General features: G+C 36.9%; 1 protein-coding gene across 3 annotated transcripts in view; it reads right to left on the bottom strand.

The window, feature by feature from the left end:
• Positions 1–12,372, bottom strand: part of OXSR1 (oxidative stress responsive 1) — a 72,208-nt gene extending 59,836 nt beyond the window's left edge. The window contains exons 1-2 of one of the 3 annotated variants that reach the window (XM_021717713.1): positions 12,257–12,372; positions 3,290–3,394 (exon numbers count right to left, since the gene is read on the bottom strand). In XM_021717713.1, the coding sequence (XP_021573388.1) occupies positions 3,290–3,383 (94 nt within the window). In that variant the 5' untranslated portion in view covers positions 3,384–3,394; positions 12,257–12,372. Of the gene's footprint in view, positions 1–1,108; positions 1,211–3,289; positions 3,399–12,256 lie in introns of those variants that run through there. The other 2 variants (XM_021717714.1, XM_021717712.1) reach the window with 2 other exon arrangements.
• Positions 12,373–24,509: the final 12,137 nt, after the last annotated feature.

Genomic DNA, 24,509 nt, shown 5'->3' with positions numbered 1-24,509 from the left:
AATAAGGTTAGGTTCTCCTGGAACTTGTTCCTATGGCACCTGATTATTTCTTCATGGAAGTTTAATAACTTTTTTTCATTAGCTATAAGACCCATGAGAGAAAACAACTGAGTTTTATTCACCAATGTACCGGTGATCAATAAGTATTTGATGAATAGCATTTTAATTGGGCTATAATCCTGGCACAGCCTTCCTCCTAGCTTTTAAGCTGTGCTTAGTTCTAGCTTCTGTTTTCTAAATATTGCTAACGTATCTCTTCAGTTTAAATGTTTACTTTATGAAAACAAAAGCAAGACTTAATTTTCCTAAAAAATGATGCAAATTTTTTCATTTTTGGTTTTGTGTTTTTTTTGGGTTTGAGTTGGGAGTTTCACCCTGGCTCCTAGGTTGGAGTACAGTGGCATGATAAGGACTCATCACAGCCTCGACCTCCTGGGTTTAGGCAATACTGCCTCAGCCTTCTGAGTAGCTGGGACCACAAAAACGCACCACCACACCTGCTAATTTTTTGGTTTTTTGTGAAGACAAGTTCTCACTATGTTGCCCAGGTTGGCCTTGAACTTCTGAGGTTCAAGCAATTCTCCCTTCTCGGCCTCCCAAAGTGCTGGAATTATAGGCATGAGTCACCTCATCCGGCAAAATTTTTAATATTTAAAAGGTTTAGATGTAATGATTATGTTGATTTATAAAAATATAAAAAATTATAAAAAGTTATTACTGGAACATGTTTGAAAATTATCCTTCAGCAAACCTCTAAGTGCTAAGGCAGAAAAACTGAGCACTGTCTCAGGAAACCTAAGAAGAGGAGGGACAAAGAGCTACATTTAAAACACATCCCACCCATCTACATGTCCTGCTCCTTCCATGGGCAGGACATACTCACTGAGAGAGGAATAGAAATTCTTTTTAAAAAGTCATTCTGTTTAAAAGTAGCAGAAAGGATGGGCCAGCATACAGGTATGTATGAGAGAGTTAAGCAAACAGTGTATTCCTATTCATGAGAGGACTTTTTTGCAAAACATCAAAAACTCTGTATCACACATTTTTGTAAATTGCAAATAAAGAAAATTATACTATAGGTGATCAATAACGAAAGACACATTATTACCTAATATTCTCATATCTCTCCATACTGAAAGAACCATGCTTGACCACCATCTTGGAAGGTGGTTGGTGTTAGCAAGGCTTCCAACCATCATATGAACAGGGCCTTTAACAAAGCAATCCAGTTCTCCAGTGTGTCACTAATGGGATTGAAACAAAAAGGTGATTCTGGCTACACTGAAAAGCATCAAATAGCAAGGGGTTATTACGATTAATGACTAAAATTTCTTGTGCACTTATTACATCTCAGCACAGTGGTGGATGCTTTACATATATCATCTTATCTACTCCTCACCAATTCCCTGAAATGCAGAAAGGTTTATCCCATTTAACAAACAAGTAAAAAGGCTCAGAGAGTTGAAACAGTTTTCCCAATGACACACAATTGCTAAGTAGGAAAGTTGAAATTTAATTCTAAAGCCTATGCTTTTTCCTTTACAGCCTCTTTGGGAAGGTAAGGTGTTCTGTGAGGTGCAGCATTAAAATTGCAAACTAAACAAATATGGATTCTCTTTTCTGTAACTCTACATTCTAAAATAAAAAAATCAAACTCCTAGAAAACACATATGCAAACAAAAACTAAGGAGCATAGTGATGAGGAGGCTGGGGTAGCTCCATTGCTCACTAGTCCTACCAGTCTTGCCAGATGATATCCATGTCTTGGCAAAATGACTGATTTACTACATGGCATGGGCCTTCGGGTAACCATAACAAAATGTTCGATCGCCACATGCCAAGGGTCCATTGCTTGCAATCAGCAATATTTATATTTTATTGTAAGAATAAAGTAAAAATAATTATACATATATTGCAGGATAAAGCACATAAGTAATAAAAATCTGATATTAAACATGAATTGGAAATATTAATGTCAAATTATAATTAATCTTTAATATACTATATTTCCAAACTACAGGAGCATTGACACTGTAGTAGCGATGAGCACCCTAAGCATTCAAGTTATGCTTTCTATATACCATTCCCCAGTTTAAAAAAATAAATAAAAGTTCATTAGAGTACTAGCTGATTCTGGGTCTGGGAAAAGAAAGATAATCGTGAAACTAGGAAATCTTAAATGAAAAAGCAAGGACATAATCAAAGATTGATAAGTCCATATTAAAAGGTCACAAGAATGACCTTTAAGGTATACCCACTGACAAAATTTTGGACAACCTAAGTATCAAAATAAATAGATATAAATGATTGAAAAACACTGAAAAATTCCTGAGTCTAAGATAATTGAAAAAGCGAAGGTCCTACCTAATTAGAAAGAAAAAAAAAAAACTGATTTACTACCACTGAAGGTAATTATTGGAACTTTTTACTCTGAAAATTGGTCCTTCAAAAAAAAAAAAAATCTCTATCCTGCTTTTTTAGCAGGAACTACAGTATAGATTAACCAAATGGCCCTAGTTGATAAGACAAAGTTCCTCTTCACAGAAGAATGTCAGTTTATAAATGTAAAAGAAATGATGTAATTAAGAAAAATCACCATTTTACAATCCCTGATGAAATAATTGATTCAAACAAGGATTGCTAATGAATGCCAAAATCATTAGATGAGAGACTTATAGGGAACTGGATACTCACTGTGCCAAAGTATCATCTCACAGATTACTTGCTAGCTGCAAATGGGAAAATGTTAACTTTCCCTTGGAAAGGCCTAACTGTCATATTCTTAAGCAAATACAATTAACAACGCTATTAAAGATAAAATCAGATAGCAAATATTTCCTGATGTGATGCAATAGGAAGTACATAGTATCACAAGTACTCTGCCCAAAAATACTTAAATTTAAATCAAGCCTTTAGATCCAATATTCAATATGCAAAAAACAGAGGAATATAGACTAAGTTAAATATCACGAAGAAAAAATAACCAGATAAATCCAGGATATGGGACATTCTACCAAGGTAACTGAACCATACCCTTCAATAAGTTTACGTCACGGAAGGGAAGAAGGGATAGAGAACTATCCTAAATTAAGAGAAACCTAAGAGGCATGATACCAGATGCAGTGTATGAAACTGTCTCAGCTCATATATTAGCATCTTCAGCAAATATTGTATTTTCAGTATCTCCTCAAGTACAAATGTCCATGAAAACAAAATCAGGATAGAAAGAAGGAAACTGTTATTAACATGTCAAACTATGGAGCCTGGTGTTTCATTGTCTACTACTCACCTCCACTTAGCAGCTTCATGACTAGCCACAGCTCATCTTTTACCACAAAGGATGTGTAGTAAGACACAATATTAGGATGATGGCACTGGCTCATGGCTTGAATTTCTTTCTACAAAGAAGAGAAAACACGATCATTCGTTATATGCAAGCCTGAAACAAACGCTGCAAGTCAGCAAATCCAGGTTTGGGAATTTCAAGACTCTGCACAATCTTTCTGGGACCTCCACGGTTTTGATCTCTTCAAGAATGGTGAAACCACAGTCAGGCAGAGTGGCTCACGCCTATAATCCCAGCACTTTGAGAGGCCGAGGCAAGAGGACTGTTGGAGCTCAGGAGCTTGAGACCAGTCTGGGCAATATAGTAAGAACTTGTCTCCACAAAAATAAAAGCTGGGTGTGGTGGTATACGCCTATAGTCCAAGTTATTCAGGAGGCTAAGGTGGGAGGATCACTTGAGTCTAGAAATTCGAGACTGTGGTGAGCTGTCATTGTGTCACTGCTCTCCAGTCTGGATGACAGTGAGACACCAACTCAAAAAAAAAGGTTAAAACAACAAAAAATAAATAAATAAACAAACAAATACTTTGTTTCCCTCCATCCATTCTGACTCCACTCATTACACTAGTAATCTTTGAAACTAGAAACATGCACAATATCACACCCTGGCACAGCACCATAAGAGGCCTCTATCGGAAACATATTTTGCTTCAAGTTGCCCTTGAATAACCACACTGGGTAATCTGGTTTTAAAGCTACAGAGGATAATTACTAATATACAGAGTATGGGTTTTTTGTGTGTTTGCGTAGGATTTTTTTTGCAGAATATTACTTCATCCCATTTTTGTGAAATGCTTAGCAATTCTCACACTAAAGAGGAACAAATGGAAATAGGACAAGATCATAAACTAAATCCAGAGTAGAAACCTGAGCCAAAAGTCTAGGCTTACTCTATCTCAGTTAATGAATAAATGCCTTACAAAGCCCTATGTGATTAGGCCCTGTTTATCTCATTGGTCTCATTCCTATCTCCCTTCATACCCCAGGCCTATGATCCAGCCACAGAAAATTTTGAGTGAGTCACACTTCTTCTAACTACGGACATTTAAACCTATTATTCCCTCTGCCTCCAATATTCTCTTTCTATCATTTTTGCCTAGTTAACTCCAATTCTTGCTTCTGATCTCAATCCAGGTATCATTTCCTCCAGTTTCCCAGGTTGAGTTAGGTACCCCTTTTCTTAGTTTCCAAATATCCTGTATATCTCTTTCTACACCATGGCACATAGTGTATTAGATAGTACATCGCATGCTTATCTGTCCATCTCTCTCAGCTAGACTGAAAGCTTCATGAAGGTAAGTAATTAAAAGCAGATTCCCAATCATGTGAACTTATCTTACTATACTGTGACTGCCTATTTATTTTCGCATCCCCCTTAACATTGTATGCTCAATAAGAACTAAGACTCTGTTTGGCATTTATCATTTGCCTGGCACACAGAACACCTTCAGTAAATATCTGCTGAATGAATGAAATACTACAACACTTTATACAGCTTTTCACTTACCCTGTGCCCCGGATATTTGTTCAATAATATCATGCTGTCTAAAAAGTTATAAAAGCTGTCCATAATCTCTGATTCATAAGAATCTCATCTTCTCTACAGGAATGTAAATTCCTTATGGCAAGGACCTTATTTATATACTTTGTAACCCCCAAGAGTCACTGGCACAGTCTTCTATACTAAAAGCAAAGTAAATATAAAAGACAAGGAAGAAGGAACTAAAATAAGCACCTGCCTATTGACACAGTTTTATATAGGATTTAAGGGATAAGATATGTACATATAAGAGGGAGCAGGTAAGACAGCATGTATGTACCAAATGAGAAGATATTAAATTACAAGAATCCATAGGAAAGAATAATTAAGGTAGGCTAGTGATATCAAAGAAGCCTTTACAGATAAGGTGGGAATACAGAACGTAGGAGAAATTACAATAGGACAACATGACAGGCACATATGATTTTTTAAATGATGAAATATAGGCCGGGCATGGTGGCTCATGCCTGTAATCCCAGCACATTGGGAGGCCAAGGTAAGAGGTTCACTTGAGCCCAGGAGTCCAAGATCAGCCTGGGCAACATAGTGAGACCTCATCTTTAAATTAAAAAAAAAAGGTCAGGCACAGTGGCTCATGCCTATAATACCAATACTTTGGGAAGTTGAAGTGAGAAGATTGCCTGAGCCCAGGGATTCAAGACCAGCCTGGGCAACTTGGTGAGCTCTCATCTCTACAATAATAATAAAAAAAATAGCCAGGTGTGGTGGCGCATGCCTTATATAGTTCCAGCTACTCGGAAAGCTGAGGCGGAAGGATAGTCTGAGCCCAGCAGGTTGATGCTGTGGTGCCTGTGAGCCTGCCACTGCACTCCAGCCTGGGCAACAGAGTAAGACTCCAACTCAAAAAAAAAAAAAAATTAAATGATAAAATATGTAAGACATATTTAGTATACAATGAGTAAACCTGTCTAGGATAAGTAGTTCATGTTTTCAGCAGGTATTTATTTACTAGGTGCCTACTATACCTACTACGTGCAGGTACTTCACCACCATGATGAATCCTCATGAAACTTATAGTCTGGTAAAGAAGTTAGACACATACTAATCTATGACAGAATGATAAACAGTTTGACAGGAGAAGTACCAGACACTACATGATTTCACTGGAGAGACACACTAACAAAAAAAATAAGAGTCATAATCACAGAAGGCTTCGAAGTTTTACTTCATTAACACTGAAAGAGGAAAGTTTTTAAGGTTTTGATTGTTTAATTACTTGGGACTAAATCATAAAGGACTTTGCAAGTATGTTAAAGAATATAGCCTTCATCCCAACAGCAACAGAAAGACATCAAAAATTGAACTATATGTACATTTTCATAAAACAGTCTGCTGCAATGCAGAAAATAAATGAAGAAGACAAGAACAGAGGCAAGGACTCCATTTAGGCTACTGCCACCATGTGGGTTAGAGATGATGGAGAAATGATAGTTAATATGTCAGTTCTGGTAACTGTATTATGGTTATGTTAGTATTAGGGAAGTTGGGTGAATAGCATATGGGAAATCTTGGCAGTACTTTTGCAACTCTTCCATAAGTTTAAAGCTATCTCAAATAAAAACCTTAAAAAGTGAATGGCAGTATAAATGAAAAAAAAGAGAAGAGTCAAAAAATAATAGTTAAAAAGTATAAACAATAGGATTTGGTGACTGACTAATGGCAGAGGTAAGGGAGAGGGAAATCACATGGGAGAGTAAGAATTAGTGCAAAAAGTTAGAGTCAAATTGTGGAAGGTCTTAACTGCTAAGCTAGGGGCTTAACATTTAAGTTCTAACCTTAAAAGGAGGTACTACAAAGGGTTTTCTAACAAGAGACTATCAAAGAACCACAAAATTCAAAGATGAAAAGGGCCTTAAATATTCCTTTTCTTCCCTTCTATTCCCTTAAAAGGGGGCAGGGAATCTTCTTCTACATTAACTCTCATTAGAATTAGCCTCTTCTCCTTCCTTTCAAAAGAAAAACAAATATGCAAATAATTTGCAAAAATGGTAAATTCATTCTAATTTAAGTTTTCCAGCAGCTTTCTCAATACTTATCAAGCGAATTCTAGGTCTTCTATGAAATTGCTTTCTTGAAAGTCCTTTATTATCTGCTAGTGCCAGATTTTTGTTTGGACTTTTTAGTTCTCTACCTCAAGCTTTTTTATGTAATTTTATTTTTATTTTTATTTTTAGAGTTGGAGTCTCACTCTGTCACCCAGGCTGGAGTGCAGTGGCACACTCACAACCACTGCAGCCTCGACCTGCTGGGCTCAGGTGATCCTTCTACCCCAGCCTTCCAAGTAGCTGGAACTATAGGCATGTACCACCACACCCAGCTAATTTTCTGATTTACTGTAGAGACGAGTTTTCATCAAGTTGCCCAGGCTGATCTCGAACCCCTGGACTCAGGCAATCCTCTCACCTTGGCCTCCCAAGGTGCTGGGTTTACTGGCTTGAGCCACCGCACCCAACCAAGCTTTTTTTTTTAAATGGTGACTTTTCATTTTCATTCCTTCATGAACCTCACTCATGGTTACTACAATTTACTTTCTGGCTTTCTAATTAGCCAAAAATAGGCAGTTTTCCTCCATTTCACATAATTCAGTCAGTGCCCAAGAATAAAGAAAGAATATTATTCACAAAGGATAAACAACATAAAGTCTCTGCCTTCAAGGATTGCTCATTCTAATACTGACAAATTTTCCACCTAGGAAACCTATGTCTTTCTTCCTTTCCACTGTCACTGCCTGAATTTAGAGTCTCAATATCTCTCTGCATAGCCCAGTGTACCTCAAACTATGAGTTGTGACCTACATTTACTTAATGTGACCATTAAGTAAATTTAGTACATTTCATTTTTTAAAAAAGAAGAGGTGAGGCATGATAGCTCCCATCTGTAATTCCAGCACTTTGGGAGGTTGGGGTTGGAGCATGGTCTGAGCCCAGGAGTTTGAAACCAGCTTAGGCAACACAGCAAGACCTCGTCTCTACAAAAAATTTAAAAATTAGCCAGGCATCATGGTGCACGCCTGTAGTCCCAGCTACTTGGGAGGCTGAGATGGAAAGACTGTCTGAGCCCAGGAGGTTGAAGCTGTAGTAAACTATGATTAAGTCACGGCACTCCAGTCTGGGTGACAGAATAAGACCTTGACTCAAAGAGAAAAAAAAAAGAAGAAATAGGATAGAAAATGAGAGTACATTCCACATAATATCGTTAAGAACTGATTCATTAAAATAGTTTCAGTTATATTAACATTTATAAATCTATATCTCTAAAACAGGGTAATGATATATTGCAGATGTCTTAGTATAGGACATCATTTTAAAAGTTTTAAAGCTGTTGGTTGGACTACAGCAAAGCTTACTAATTAGTTTCTTTGCCTCTGAGCTCTTACTCCTGTGCAATTCACTCTGCCAACTGTGATGCACTTAATCTACTAGTATGGCTATAATAAAAAAGATGAACTATAACAAGTACTGGACACAGATGTAGAGAAATTGAAACCTTCAAACATTGCTGTTGAGAATGTAAAATGGTACAGCCACTTTGGACAACAGTTTGGCAGTTCTTCAAAAAGTTAAACACGGAGTTCCCAGATGCCAGCAATTCTACTCCTAGGTATACACTCAAGAGAACTGAAAATGTATGTACAGATAAAAACTTGCACACAGATGATCAGAGTAGCATTCATAAAAGCCAAAAAGTAGAAACAATCCAAATGTCTAACAACTGAAATGGATAAATAATGCATGATATATCTATAAAATGGAATGTTATTCAGCAATAAAACGGAATAAAGAACTGACATATGCTACAATATGAATGACCTTTGTAAATATACTAAGTGAAAGAAGCTAGATACAAAAGGCCACATATTTATGATTCCATTTATATGAAATATCCAGAATAGGCAAATGTATAAAGACAGACAGTAGACTAGTAACCAAGCATTGGGCTAGGGGTAAAGAAGAATGAAGAGTGGCTGTTGAAAGGAATGAAGTTTCTTTTTGGAGAGACAGTAGTGACAGCTGCACAACTCTGTGAATATAATAAAAGCCACAGCATTGTACGCTTTAAAAGGGTAAATTTTATGGTACATGAATTTATATCAGTAAAGCTGTTATTTAAAAAAATTATTACAGAACTAAAATTCCTAAAACTCACTTTAAAAAAAAAATCTTCAAAGACACTTCCCTCTATTCTCATAGCTACTACCATCATCCCCTATTGAATACAATCCCAGTTTTTTCACCTATTATTTCCTCTTTATGGCTTCCAAGTTCTCTGCTGTTCTTTCCCATTCTAAATTCCTACCTGGCAGGATTTCCATCTTCACCTGTTCAAAGTGTACCCAGCTCTGATGGCCCAGGCCACAAACATCTCCACAAAGTCCTCTTCAAAACCAGAAGCTCTCTGCCTCCTCTATACGTCTCTTCTGAGACATTTCACTCTCTGCCTTGTACAGCAGGCAAGAGTCTTAATTCTTGAACTAGTTTGCAAGACTCTTGATAGAGAAAGAAACATTTTAAGTCTCTTGAAGTCCCTCCCCCTCAGATGTTTGTCCAATAAAACTAGCCCTAGCATGTGCCAGAGAAGAAAAAAATTTCTAGATATCGCAGTGTGACTTTCTTAGAGAAAACCCTATGAACACAATCTTTGGAGATGATAAATGTAGTAAGATTTGATAGCTGATTTTCCCATCACACTTAGCAAAGGTCATCATACAAAAAATATCTGACATGAGAAAGGAGTAATACACTGCCTTCTCACTAACAACTGCCACACATGATACACACCTGTAAGTACATCAGTACTCTTTGGAGAACACAGAGCATCCTTTCTGCGTTATAATAAAAACAACATCACAACATCAAAAGTTTACTTGCTGATTGTATAGATTTTTTTAAGGCAAACTGAAGCATTTCATATCTCGAAAAAATAGAGCTCCTGGCACTTAGATCTCAATGTCTGATACAATAGGTCCTGATATCACAAATAAATCAAGCATTCTTTATATTCTTGATGTTTCTTCAGGGTATAGTGGGATCTTACCCGCTTGCCTCCTACTCCCCCCCAAAAAGTCAACTGTCTTAAACTTGCTTTACCAAAAGTTATTTCTCCTCTTTATTTATCTGCCAAGTATATACATACTATATTTGCAACATAAAGCCTACTGAAACATGTAGGCAAAATTTACAGATGTCTAACAATTTTTTTTCTTTTAACAAGATAAATCAAATTTGCATTCTTCTAAAAGTAAAGCCCTAGTGTAAGAATAAAAATATTGCTGTTGAGACCTCAAATGGTACTTGAAAAGAGATGTTTTTTCTACTTTTGAGTTAAGACTATAATCATTTTGTTAGTACTATATACTAAGTAGCGATAATAGACGAGTCAGAAAGACTTGATTTTTAATTCACCAGTATATGATTTACTTCCCTCATCTATAAAATGGAGCTACTATCCATCTCATAGAGATGTTTGTGAGGTTAGAATACACTTATGCACCTAGCATGGAGAGATGTTTGCTATTACTATCATTATATAAACTTAGTCAAGTTATTTAAATTCTGAGCCTCAATTTCTTGTTACAAAAATAGTAAATAATAAGACTTTCATTTATCTTTATACTATCCCTATGGACTACATACAACTGGAAAACGATATATATTCATAATGAGCTTCTCAAATTCCAGTCTTAATATGTAGGTTAAAATTTTTGTTTCTCTTTAAAGGAATTAGTTTGCAGTTTACAGACTTCTCTTATCATCACTGCAGTTGGAATGTACAAAGGGTGCGCTAAGGTATTGCTGGCATCTACAAATCCAAGATCTTCAAAGAGGATTTCAACCAGCATCTCCTTCCCAGTGTGGTTCTCTCACCAGAGATGGCTCAAAATCACTCCAGCAACCAAGTTCTTTAGCTCCTGCTCCTGCATTACCATCTTCTGAATAAATACATTTGTCTTATCTGCTGCAGGTTCAATTCATAATTTTATTTTACAAATGCAGAAAATGTATAATTTTAAAATTTAAAATGCATAATTTTTATAAAATTTATAATTTCCAATTATTCCCTAATAGTACATATGACACTAGAAATTAAATCCAACTTGGGACAGTGAAAAAATTTCTGGATGGGCAAATCATCCCAGTCTTAATCAGTAGCTATATATAACCTTAGATAAATTACTCAATAAAATAATCATATTACTTCATATTTGTATAACAGTTTACAGTTTTCTTTTCTTTTCTTTTTTTTATTTTTTTGAGTTGGAGTCTCACTGGGTCGCCCAGACTGGAGTGCAGTGGCCGCTCCCGGCCACCACCACCTCGCCTGCTGGGCTCCGGCGATCCTTCCGCCTCAACCTTCCAAGTAGCCAGAATTACAGGCGTGCGCTACCACGCCCGGCTGATTTTTTGATTTATTGTAGAGATGAGGTCTCGCTGCCCAGGCAGATCTCAAAGCCGCGGGCTCAGGCAATCCACTTACCTCAGCCTCCCAAAGGCGTGGGATTACAGGCTGAGCCACCCAGCCGGGCTTGTTTACAGTTTTCAAATACTGTATCATGTGGTAGCCAAAGTTGGTATTACTATTTCCATTTTAAGCCAAAGAAACTGAAAATTTAAAACATTAAATGATTTTTTAAAACTATCTAATAAAACCATCCCTGTGTGGTTACATTTTAAGGCCAGGGAACACCTGTTACAGCAATGCTTGGGACTCCCCTTTCTCCTTCCTTTCCCTTGCCTTTGAAGAAGCCAAGGCATCCTAGGGGATCACTCTATCTCTCATCTTGCATCAATGGTCAGAATACAAGTTGATACTATGTTTCTAGGAAGCCAACCCCTTTTAAAGCATATTCCATTTGATCCAGGAATCACAATTCCATGATATTCTTTTAAGGGAACAGAGAAGCAAGCATTGTTTATAACTATAAAAAAAATAAGAAACAAGGTAATTATCCAATACCAGAGAACTGGCTAATAAATTGCAGTCTACCTCGTCAATGGAATACTATACACACATTGAAAACAACACTGATCCATATTTACAGATACAGAAAGATTTACATAATAAATTATTCAATGAAAAGAACAAGTATATGGATTACATTATCATTAAAACACAACATATTAAAATGTTCACAGTCCAAAAGCTTATATGGCAAATATTAATCTCAGAGTGAGAGGATAATAACTAATTTTTTCTTTCTACTCAACCAGGTTTACAACAACCATTATTAACAAAGAAATCACAAATCTTTTTTTAAAAAAGAAACAAAGCAAAAACTTCAAGTTATTTCCTACTCTAAGTTGAAAACAGAGGAGCATATCTCTCCATTTAAGAAATATGAAACATGCATACCAGGAGTTCATCCATGCTAGTTTGACATTTCTCAAGGTTTATTCGTTTGATTGCCACTTTCTCTTTTTTAGGGGCACAGTAAGCCGCTTGGACCACAGCAGTTGCTCCACTCCCTAAAAAAAATACATAAATGAGTAAATAAATGGATGAATATATAAAAGCATGACATTTCTAACTCCCACACAACTTAAACAAGAGAGGAGTAATTCTTATCTTGTTCCTACAGTGAGTAATAGCTGCAGAGAAGCATTCTAAAGTGTCAGTAAAAGCAAAAGCCTCAACAATTTCATATTTATTGCCAATAAAAGCAAAGCAAAAAAAAAACAACTTAAAATTATTATTGCCAATACCAATGCAAAAGAAAAAATTGTTAGGGTTCCAGTTCTAGAATATGATGGCATAGGCTCACATTTCCCTGCTCCTCTCCTCCAATATAAATAAATATCCCAAAAGTAATTCAACAGGCCACCATAAAAGCACTCTGAAAGGTAAAGACAGGTACACCAGTTAGGGACCTCCAGAAAGCACCACAGTGAGTTCACTGGACTTTCCTTTTATCTCCCACATATCTCAGACTGGATACCAGAGAGGACTGCACCTGGAACCATTAATAGGGAGGGAGGGATGAATGAATGGATGGATGGATGGATGGATGGATGGATGGACAGACGGACAGACAGACAGACAAATACAAGAAAAAAACTCTGTTTTCTGGCCAAAGAACTGTGAGCGGGGCAGTTCAGCAAAGACCTAGTAGGAAGACACATCCCCCAGTCCTCATCCAGGAAAATGGTGAACTCAGTCTACCACAGTATCAGCACCAGCAGGTTCTCCATTCCACACCTGAAACAGTGACAGGCCAGATTCACCACAGCAGCAGCCAAGTCCCTGTCACACACCTGTGGCAATGCCAAGTCAATCTGCCCTTAACAGAAGCCAAACTGAGGTCCCACACCCATCAGATAGCCCAGCTAGCACCTGCAGAGATGGAACAGGAGTTCCAGCAGTGCCAGAAGAATAAAGCAGAAGGAAATAGTATTGCAAGAGATCTGAAAGCTGAGTTATCATAGGAATTACACCTCACAAAAGTTAAGACAGGAGCTATACACTAAATCTAAATAGTGTAACTGCCCATAAGATAGAAGAATTAAATGGGGTCAAGAGTCTCAGTCAGGTATGGTGAACATGCTTGTTCTAATCCCAGATACTTGGGAGGCTGACACAGGAGTATCACTTCAGACCAAGACTTCAAGACCAGCCTAAGCAACATAATGAGAACTTGTCTCTAAAAGGGAAAAAAAAAAGAGTCTTCTAACATAATAATGTAAATATCCAGGACACACTTGAAAAAATGACATGTCTTCCAAAAACCAGGAAAAAACACACCTGAATAAGAAAAGACAATCATACTGATGCTGGCACCAAAATAAATCAGATGTTGGAATAATCTGACAGTAAATTTAAAGCAGTCATCATAAAAATGCTTCTACAAACAATTAGAAATTCTCTTGAAACAAGTAAAAAATAGAAAATCTCAGCAAAGAAGCAGAAGTTATTTTTTAAAGTAGCAAATGGAAATTATACAACTGAAACATGCAATTACCGAATAAAACATCTGTTGGACAGGCTCAGCAGTAGAGTGGAGATACTAGAGGATAAATTCAGTGAACTTGAGGAAAAGATCAATAATAGTTTACTCAATCTAAACAACAGAGAAAAAACAGACTGGAAAAAAGAACAGAGCCTTGGGGAACAATGGGAAAATGATAAAAGAACTAAAATCCAAATGTTAGGAAGAATAATGGCCTTCCCAGAGATGTACATGTTCCTAACCCTGAAACCTGTGAATATGCTACCTTACAGGCTAAGGATCTTGAGATGGGAAGATTATCCTCAATTGTCTGGGTGGGCCCAATGAAACCACAGGAGTCCTGATAAGTAAAAGAAGGAGGCAGGAGGGCCAGAGTCAGAGGAGAGGTGACAATGGAAGCAGAAGTCAGAGTTGTACAGGAAGAGCCAAGAAGAAACACTCAAACATGCCACAAGGATGAACCTTAAAAACATTGTTTTCATTACGATGAACCATGAAAACATGCTAAGTGAAGCCAGATACAAAAGTCCATATATAGTACAATTCCATTTGCATGAACTATACAGACTATGAAAATCCACAGAGGCAGAAAGTAGGTTAGTGGCTGCCAGGAACTGGAGGGAGGGAAAACAGGGAGTGCCAATAATAAGTACAGTTGACTCTTGAACAACACAGGTTTGAACCACTCAGATTCACTTATACATGGATTTTTGGACAAATGTGGACAGAATACAGTATTCACAGAATGAGAAGCCCACTTACACAGAAGACCAAGTTTTCACACATACAGGTTCTGCAAGTCAACTGTGAGACTTGAGTATATGCGGATTTGGGTATACTCAGGGTCCTTGGAACCATCCCCTGTCAGGTGGGCCTCCAAGGCTTGGGCACCACTTGTGGGGGTCTAGCCCCACAAGGGTTGTGAGATTTTTTGAAGGAGAGACAGATAGGCGAAGGACGAAGATAATATACTCGGACACTTGTTTTTTGAACAGATGACAATTTAATGTTAGTTAACACAGAGCTTTTATACCATTTGTAAAGGGATAAGACAAAGAAAATTTTTTTACGTATATATCTTTTAAAAGTTATTATTTAGTGGTCTTAGCAACAAACCAAGATTTTTATAAACATTTAGACAAGTCTTATTTATAAAGCCAACAATGATATTTTTAGTTTAATGTCTTGAATTATAGTTTTTGAAATGTCTCAAGAAAGTTTTTAAGTGTATATTTTTTTATGTGTTAGGAGTTTTTTTTATCTTAGGCTTTTATGACCTTCAGAGCCTTGTGATTGTCTCTCTTGTTTTGATGTCTTTGTTACTTTTCTCTTATTTTGTAGTGCTTGTTTCTAAAGAGAACTCAAAAGAGGTTTTTAGTAATGCTTTTTAGGCCCCCAAGGTTGCTTTCTGTATTTAGTTAATTATCATAAAAGTGTTTAATTAGTATATTATGAATTTAGTGAAAACCCACTCTATAAACGTTTACTTAAAATTTAACTAAAGAATTAAGTAAAAACCTTAACGATTAATCTTTATCCTAAGTCTGTGAAGACAGTGTTATAAATCACCTACATAACTCCTAGATAAGTGTTAGAACTTATAATGAGCTCATAATGAACTTACCATAAACTTGTACTTCTAAAAAACCTTATGTCTAAAAACACTAAGCTGTATAATTTTAAAATGGGAAAATGAACCATGACATTCTCAGGTTAGGTGTAGTACTTTGCACAAACATGTCATTTTCTTTTTTCACGACTGCACAGAATTTCTTCAGCCGCATCAAACAGCAAAGGTGGAAGACAGCAGGGCCTCAGCTTCCCCGGGCTCACCCTGCGGCCGGGGTCTTCAGCCCACCAGGACCCTGTCAATCAGGTGGACCTCCAAGGCTGGCTCCCAACACCCCTGCATATACCTAGGGATGAGTGTATAGAGTTTCTATTTGGAGTCATAGAAACATCCTTAAATTCAGCTGGGCATGGTGGCTCACACCTGTAATCCCAGCACTTTGAGAGACCAAGGCAGGAAGACTGCTTGAGCCCAGGAGTTGGAGACCAGGCTGGGCAACATAGTGAGATCTTGTCTCTACAAAAAAAAAATAATAATAACACAAAAATTAGCTGAGCATGGTGGTGTGCGCCTGCAGTCACAGCTACTTGGGAGACTGAAGCAGGAGGATCACCTGAGCCCAGGGGGTAGACGTGATGAGTTGGAAATGGGTTACTGCACTCCAGCCTGGGTGACAGAGTATGACCCTGTCTCAAAAACAAACAAACAAAAAACATTCTGGAATTAGTGGCAACAGTTATACAACTCTGTGAATTCACTGAACTGTACACGTTAAAAGGGTGGATTTACAGTATATAAATTATATCTCAATAAAGCTGTTATTTAAAAAATTCCCTCAAATGTGCCACTAAATTTCAAATATGAATGTGCTGTAAACATTAAAAATTGAAAATAATTTATATATGTAACTATATAATTGAACAGAATTTTGTGTTACATCTAAATCCATTTGAAAAATCTCAAATTAAAGCTACACAAACACAATGACAGTCAACACCAACATGGGTAAAAAACCCAAAGCACAATTAATAACAAACTAAGTAAAAACTTTGCACAAAACTTACGTAATGTAACATTAAAAATAAAATCCAACTTTTAAGGACACATTTAGCATTCAATACATTAAAAAATTCTGACAGCAGTTTAGCGACACTAACACATTACTTGATAAAAATTATCCACTATCAAAATAGTTTGCAGTTTATTAGCTTCTTGGCTGAGCTACCCTTATTATTCACATGAGTGTAGGACAGAGTTAGGCAAAAAGTTCCCTCCCTCTCACATCCCTTCCTCTCCTAATTATTTCTGCATAGAAGCCCTGAAGAAAGCTTAAAAACTTTCTCTTGCCTTCAGTGAGAGGCACTGCCTGACTCCTGGAAATATCAGGGAATAGACGGAAGTTAACCATGCAGGTCACATATCTGTTAAGAGGAGGCACATTCTTAAGTCACAGAAGACATAACGTAGCCTCTACAAGGTACCTGTGGTCCCAGATAATAGACATCTTCTAATATGTAGATGTGTTCACTGAGTCTTCATAATATTAATTTTCACAAACATACTATCTGGTGGCATTTTTTTAAAACCAGTATTTATGTTCAAACCAGTTATTGTATCCCTGGAGAATCCAACACTGACTAATTTACCTGAATAAACAAAACCTGAAATATATTAATGGCATGTCCTACATAAACCAAAACCATGCTGAGGTTAAAAACACAGATAAAGGAATATTTGATATTAGGGTTAGTGATTATTATTTTCTAGTTATTATTAAGCACAGAATCAATTTCACTAATAATGAAATACCAAACATAAGTATTACGAATCACAATTGTTTATATACTAAAAAATCTTTCACTCAAAGATTCACTCACTTAATGAACAAATCTCCCTACAAGCAAGATATTAAGTTCTGGTATGATTTAACAAATGGCCAAATGACAAGATGCTAATGTTTCCCATACCCAGTGATAAAAAGGGACTCGCAGGCTCCAGTCCTTCTACGCTAACAGTCACTTTCATCCATCTTCATATTATCTTCCCAACGCAAATGCCAAAACAATGTTCAGCAACTGAAAAACTAACATAAAGGATTATGGTAATGCAAAAAAAACTCATTGCTTTCAACAACACTAATCAGACTGATGATAGTCCTTCATTAGAAAAAAATGTACTTCACAGAAAACAGTAATTAATAATATAAATAAGATAGGAAAAATATCTAAAACTTTTATTCATAATTATTTTATCAATTCTCCAATATTTTACAAGAATCTCATAATATAGAAGAATTTGAGATAAAAATAAAAAAAATTTATCTCATCTTTAAGTCAGATTCTTCAATGCAGAGTTTTTTAAGCTACAATTTACTGGGTTTACCATCAGTTTTCTTGGTGTAAACAGAATCAAATAGAATTATATTGTGCACACAGTAAAAATAAATGTTATTTTGTAGAACTGTTACTTCAGTATAAACAAACATGCATGCATATGGGTAAAAGGAATGGTTCGGTCAAAGCATGAAAGCTACCTTCTCAATTCCCTCAACTAAACATTGGCCTAATATGAAGACTACTATAATGGAAAATTTAAAACAATTTCCAATAAAGCATCCGAATTCAGACTTGCACTCTTCTACTCTGGTGTGCATCCTCAGTGTCCCACTCCTACATCCTCACTCTGCCACTCTTCCTCCCTTTCTCTTTGCTAGTTCTTTAACTGCAATGTTAGTGTACATTACACACCAGAATGGATTAATGAGCAAAAATATGGATGAGCCTTCTCCTGAAATCCTTCAAACGGGTAACTCTACCTCTTTCAACAGAAAAAGAACTCCCCAAGCATGAGGGGAACTAAAAAAAAAAATTTTCAGTCTCTCTCCACTTTACTAGACCCAGAAATCTGAAAGCAAATGTAAAAAAAAAAAAAAAGGATATTATCTTTAACTATGAGGAAAAAATAAATCAAATGAATCAAATCAAATGAACATTCCCCTCCCCAATTTTTGGTCCAGCCATCACTATCCCAGGTATATATGCCAAGATTTTTTAAAGTATTTTTTAGTAAAGTTTTGCACTTACTAAAGAAAAGCACTAGCCCAGATTGTTCATTTGAAAGACGATTAAGGCACTGTCACCTGAACCATGCAAAATTCAGGAACTTACAATTTTGTAAATGCCTTTTCTAAATAAGGCCTTGTCAGAGTCATGTTGAAAATTAAGGTTCCTAGAACTGGTGAAAACAGCTGTAAGAATAGTCATGAACATAAAAATCATGCTATTCTCTCCATACAAAGATGAAAATAAAGACACACTGCCATATGCTTTGAGTAATTATTCAAGCAGCCTGATGGTTTTGCAGTGAAACATCACTCACTCTTCTGTTCACTCTGGTGATCTCCCATCTCAGCGGATGGCAACCATCCTTCCGGATGCTCTAGCCAAAAATTCTGGAATCATCTCATCTCCCCCTTTTTTTCATGTCTAATCAAAAAGCAAATCCTCTAACTTCAAAAGATATTATATCCAGAATCTGACCACCTCCACCACTACTTCTCTCCCATGGATACCCTCCTTTCACCCTTGTAACCCTATAAAACTCTTCTCCACATTTCAGCTAGAGTTTGAAAACATAAGTTGGGTCATGTCAATTCATGTTCAAAACCCTGCAATGATTTTCAGTCTTATTCAAAGCAAAAGCCAAGTTCCTACAGTGACTTACAATCTGACCATCAGGACCATGCACCTCTACCACCTTCCCTCCTGACCTGTCCTCCTGTCTGTTTCATCACCTCAGTCCCACCGCCTTACTATTGCTTAATCACAACAGCATGCTTCTACTTCAGAGCCTCTGTTCTTGTTCTCCCCGCTTGAAACAAACTTCCTGTATATAACCACATAATTCACTTCTTTACCTTCTTCAGGTATTTCCTCAAATGTCGCCTTCTCAATGAGACTTCCTCTGATCTTAATGTGTAAAACTCCAACCCCACTCCATCCTTTGCAACCCCTTTCTCTGCTTTATTTTTCTTTCATCACCACTAGATTATGAATTCCATGAAAGCAGATGTTTTTCTGTTTGCTTCACTGTTTTATTTCCAGCATCCAGAATAGTGCCTGGTATAAAATAAGGGTTCAATAAATATTTGTTGAATAAATTAATCAAGTGTGGGTATGTTTTCAAGAAAAAAAATACTTATCTGGAACAAACACAAAAATAGGCTGGGCGTAGTGGCTCACACCTACAATCCCAACATTCTGGGAGGCCAAGGCAGGAGGATCACTTAAAGTCAGGAGTCTCAGACCAGCCTAGGTAACTAGGAACACATTCACGGGCATTATCTCAGTATTACCATCATGAACATTAACACCAAGCATTCATTCTGTGTGCCAAGTCTATGCTGAGTATTTTCTTTACTTATATAACTTTTCTTCATCTAATCATTACCACAATCCCATGAGTTAGGTATTATTGGGCTTACAAAGCAACCTAAGCAAAGCAGTGTAAGCAAAGGTAAGACTTGAGTAATAGTTAGTTAGGCGAGTAGGGCCTAGAAACCAGAACCACATGTTTCAACACCATGCTCTTAATTGGTAGGCAACTGCCTCTTCAGATTAAAGCTAACATTTATTAACTGATTACTATGTGTCAGGTTAAATTACTTACTTGCAATATCTTATTTAACTATTTCAACTTTTTTTTAAACTTAATGTCAACTTTTTTTTTTTTGAGTTAGAGTTTCACTCTATCGCCCAGGCTGGAGTGCAGTAGCACACTCATGGCCACCTCAGTGTCAACCTGCTGGACTCCAGCAATCCTTCCGCCTCAGCTCTTCCAAGTAGCCAGAGCTACAGGCGTCGTGAGCTACCTGGCTAATTTTTTATTTACTGTAGAGATGAGGTCTTGCCAAGTTGCAGGGCTGTTCTCGAACCTGAAGTCTTAGGCAATCCACTCACCTTGGCCTCCCAAAGTGTTAGGATTACAGGCTGAGCCACTGAGCCTGACCTAATGCCAACGTTTTCAGTTGTTTATCCAACATACAACTTCCCCTTCTTCTTTAATAAGAGAATTCTGGCCTATTTTGTTTGAAGTAATAATATGCCCAGTCAAGGAGCTTCCTTTCCCAAACTCCCTTTCAAATGACCAAATTACACAGTTCTGGCCAGTAAGATAGAAGCAGAAGTCACTGAGTAAGGCAACTAGGAAAGAAATCCCTTTGAAAGCCAACTCAGTTGTCATGCATCCATCCTTCTGCCATATTCTTCTGGCCTAAAACACAAGCAAGAGGCTAGAGGTGGAGTGACTATCTTGCAACTATGGGAATGGGAGTCATGTGCTAAGTGTGATGGCATAAAAACTGGGAGCCTGGGACCTGATGGTACCTAGGCTGACACCTTCAGTCTTCTTGCTATATAAGGGGGAAAAGGTATTTTAAAAAGCCACTATTATTTCTTTCCATTACATGCAGACAAATGCAATCTCTATTTGATACAACCCTGTGAGGTTGTTGACTCAATGTTGCCCTCACAGAAAATGTCACCTTGGCTGGAGCGGTCCAATCAGAAAAAATACAGTATTAAGCATCACTCCACAGAGAACATAAGAGAACATAAAATCCTTTACATTTATGGAGGGACTAGAGGTAAGGTCCTAGAATTTGCATTTGGAAACCACTACTATAGACTCAAAATGTGTGGGTAGTAAGCAATTTATGAAAATAAAAACAGAGAGGAGAAAGAGAATAGAGCTACTGGGTTGCCTTCACCAAAGTGTCAAAGCAAGGCGAATCATGACTTGCTAAAAAAATACCTTAATTCTAGTCTGAAGTTTTCAATTTTCTAGTTTGAGATAAATAAATGAGTATTGAGTCTTTTCAAGAAGCACAATAAAAGCTACATGCTACAGCCCTTGCCAGGCAGGTTTTCCTCTTCGCCATCATACTGCATTGTTAGCAATGTCATGGTGGCAAGACCTTACACAGTTATACTACATGTCCAACAGAAATCCCTAAATCCATCTAAATTTGAATAAGACCTGAAACTAAGGGAAAAAAGATGAAGGGAAAAAAAAGACTAAAAGATACAATGATAGCCCAATGAACATTAACAACAGATTCAAATATTTAAGTGTTACAAGATTTTAAATCACATAGTATTTCATATTTCAGGGCAATACCAAAAACTGGGAACTCTAAGGACAAAAAGAAGAAAAAAAAAGTCAGCGATAACAACCACCACCATTTTATGGAGCGTTCAGTATGAGTCAAACACTCCCCACAAATATTTGCACTTAATCTGTAAATAGCCCCAATGGCATGGGTACTATTATCCCCAGTTTACAGACAAAAAGCCAACACTAAAATTGGTTATATAATTTGTCCAAGATCACAGAGCTAATAAGAGGTAAAGGCATGACCTGAAACCAGAACAATCTAACCCCAAAGCCCATACTTTTACAGCAGTTTTAACACATGTCAAATACATATAATCCAAGCTCAGTAATTTTAATTCAAGACTAAGGGCTAAGAATCAGCTCAAAAATACTGAAAAGATCAATGATTAATTGTGAGAATGATAAATCTTTTACAGGTAGTCTTACTTAAAGAACAGCAAATCTTGCCAAAGTATACTTAAGATGATACAGTTATTTAAAAGGACAGCTTTTGAATTCCCAGTTTTAGGCTTTTACTATAGACAGGAGTTCTTTAATATAACTTCTTTTCGCTGTGGAATTTTACCAGAAAGAGGGAGAACAAAACAGAATGTGAGAAACAATTAACCCCATAAATATCATAGTACTAAGTAGCAAATGTTTAAAAAATTACAGTTCAAATAAATGTGTTTTGACAGAGAAGACATCATTATGCTGATTCCCCTAGAATACCAATCTTTTGAACAGCATTTAGGTGATCCCAAATCCTTTTTTCTAGATTTCAATCATTTGTTTCCTGGAAAAAAATGAGTGTAATCTATGAAATTACAACAATTATTTTTTTAAGACTGATAGCTTATTTATACTGTGTTCCAAACATTTTGGTATGGAAGTGAAGTTAGGATAAGAATACAAGGCTTATTGAGGCTTGCTACTTGTAGTTCAAGAAAAAAACATTTTTCTCCCTATTGGGAGGATGGGGTGTGAGGGTGTGAGGAATGAAAAGATAGGTGTAGAATATCTATCAGATTTTTTTCACTGTAAGGATATTTCCCTTAATCTGTGGGACCCTGATCCCAACTTCAAGTTCATATCTAAAAACCAATCAGCACAGATGCAGGAACAAGGATCCCAAATTAGGCAACAGGGGGGATGGATGCCAGTACTGGCTCTGCCACTAATTAGCTAAATGGGCGTAGGCAGTCATTTTACCTTTCTATGTCTCAGTGTTTTCAACTGTCAAATAAGGTGGTTACCGTACTTCACACCATACACAAAAATTTACTCAAAATATATCAGAAGCTTAAATTCAAGAGCTAAAATGATAACATAGGAAACAATCTTCACAATGTTGGGCTAGTAAAGATTTCTTAGATACAACATCAAAAGCAAAATCCAATAAAAGGAAAAAGGGACAAACTTCATCAAAATCCAAAACGTTTGTGCTTTAAAAGACATCAAGAAAATGAAAGAAAAAAAAAAAAAGAAGATATATGAAAGTCTAATAAATAAGCACATGAAAAGATGCTTACCATCATTAGTCATTAGGGGAATGCAAATCAAACCCACAATGAGGTATCACTTCATACCCACCAGGATGGTTATACTCAAAAACACATCATATGTTGGCCAGGATATAGAGAATAGGAACTCTCATAATTGCTAGTGGGAATGTAAAATGGTACCGTTACTTTGAAAAACAGTTTGATAGTTACTTAAATTTGTGATATTACCCAGCACTTCCACTCCTGGGACACAATCAAGGAAAATGAAACATGTTCACATGAAGACTTGTTGTGAATACTCAAAGCAGCGCTATTCCAAACAGCCAAAAAACAGAAACAATCCAATGTCCATCTACTGGTGTCCAATAAAAAGAAACCATGTATTGCTATATGCAACAACACGAGTGAATCTCAAAACACATAACATAAAGTAAAAGAAGCCAAACACAAAGGACCACAAATTATATTTACATAAAATGTCCAGAAAGGACAACTCTATAGAGACAGAAAGTAGATTTGTGATTGCCTGGGGGTGGGAACAGGGAATGACTGCAAATGGACATGAGGCATCTTTCTGGAATGATGAAAATGTTCTAAAATTGGATTGTAGTGATGACTCAACAACTCTAAAAATTTAAAAGATTATCAAATTGTACATTTTAATCAGGTAGATTTTATAGTATATAAATTATATCTCAACATTGTTTTTAAAAATGAAAAACTATCATGTTAAATGAAAGAAGTCAAACAAAAAAGACCACGTGTTATATGATCCCATTTATATGAAATGTCCAAAAAAGGTAAATCTATAAAGATAAAAAGTAAATTTTGGGTTGCCTGGGGCTGGGGTGGGAAAAGGGTTTAACTGTAAACAAGCAAAAGAGATCTCACTGGAGTGAAGGATATATTCTAAAACTGGATTATGGTAATAGTTGTACAACAAAGTGAATTTACTAAAAATCACAAAATTTTATAACTAAAATGGGTGAATTTTATGGCATTAAACTACACCCAGGCTGAGGTACAGTAGCACACTCACAGTCACTGTAACCTCGACCTGCTGGGCTCAGGTGATCCTTCTGCCTCAGCTTTCCAAATAGCTGAAACTACAGGCACGTACCACGTCACCCAGCTAATTTTTTGAATTATCGTAGAGATGCGGACTCGCCAAGTTCCCCAGGTTGGTTTTGAACCCCTGGGCTCAGGCAATCCTCTCACCTCAGACTCCCAAAGTGCCGGGATTACAGGTGAGCCACCATGCCTGGCTCAAATGGTAGTCAAATAGCAGTGGAGCGCCTAACTTTTGACGAACCATGGACCACTTAGTGAATTCGATGAACATTAATCCTACTCTAGAAGACTGAGATTAGCCGGGCTGGGTGGCTCAGCCTGTAATCCCGCGCCTTTGGGAGGCTGAGGTGAGTGGATTGCCTG

The sequence above is a fragment of the Carlito syrichta genome, unplaced genomic scaffold (assembly GCF_000164805.1).
Source record: "Carlito syrichta isolate Samal-C Ts95f unplaced genomic scaffold, Tarsius_syrichta-2.0.1 Scaffold310396, whole genome shotgun sequence".
Classification (NCBI taxonomy): domain Eukaryota; kingdom Metazoa; phylum Chordata; class Mammalia; order Primates; family Tarsiidae; genus Carlito; species Carlito syrichta.
This window is presented reverse-complemented; position numbering and strand designations above follow the sequence as displayed.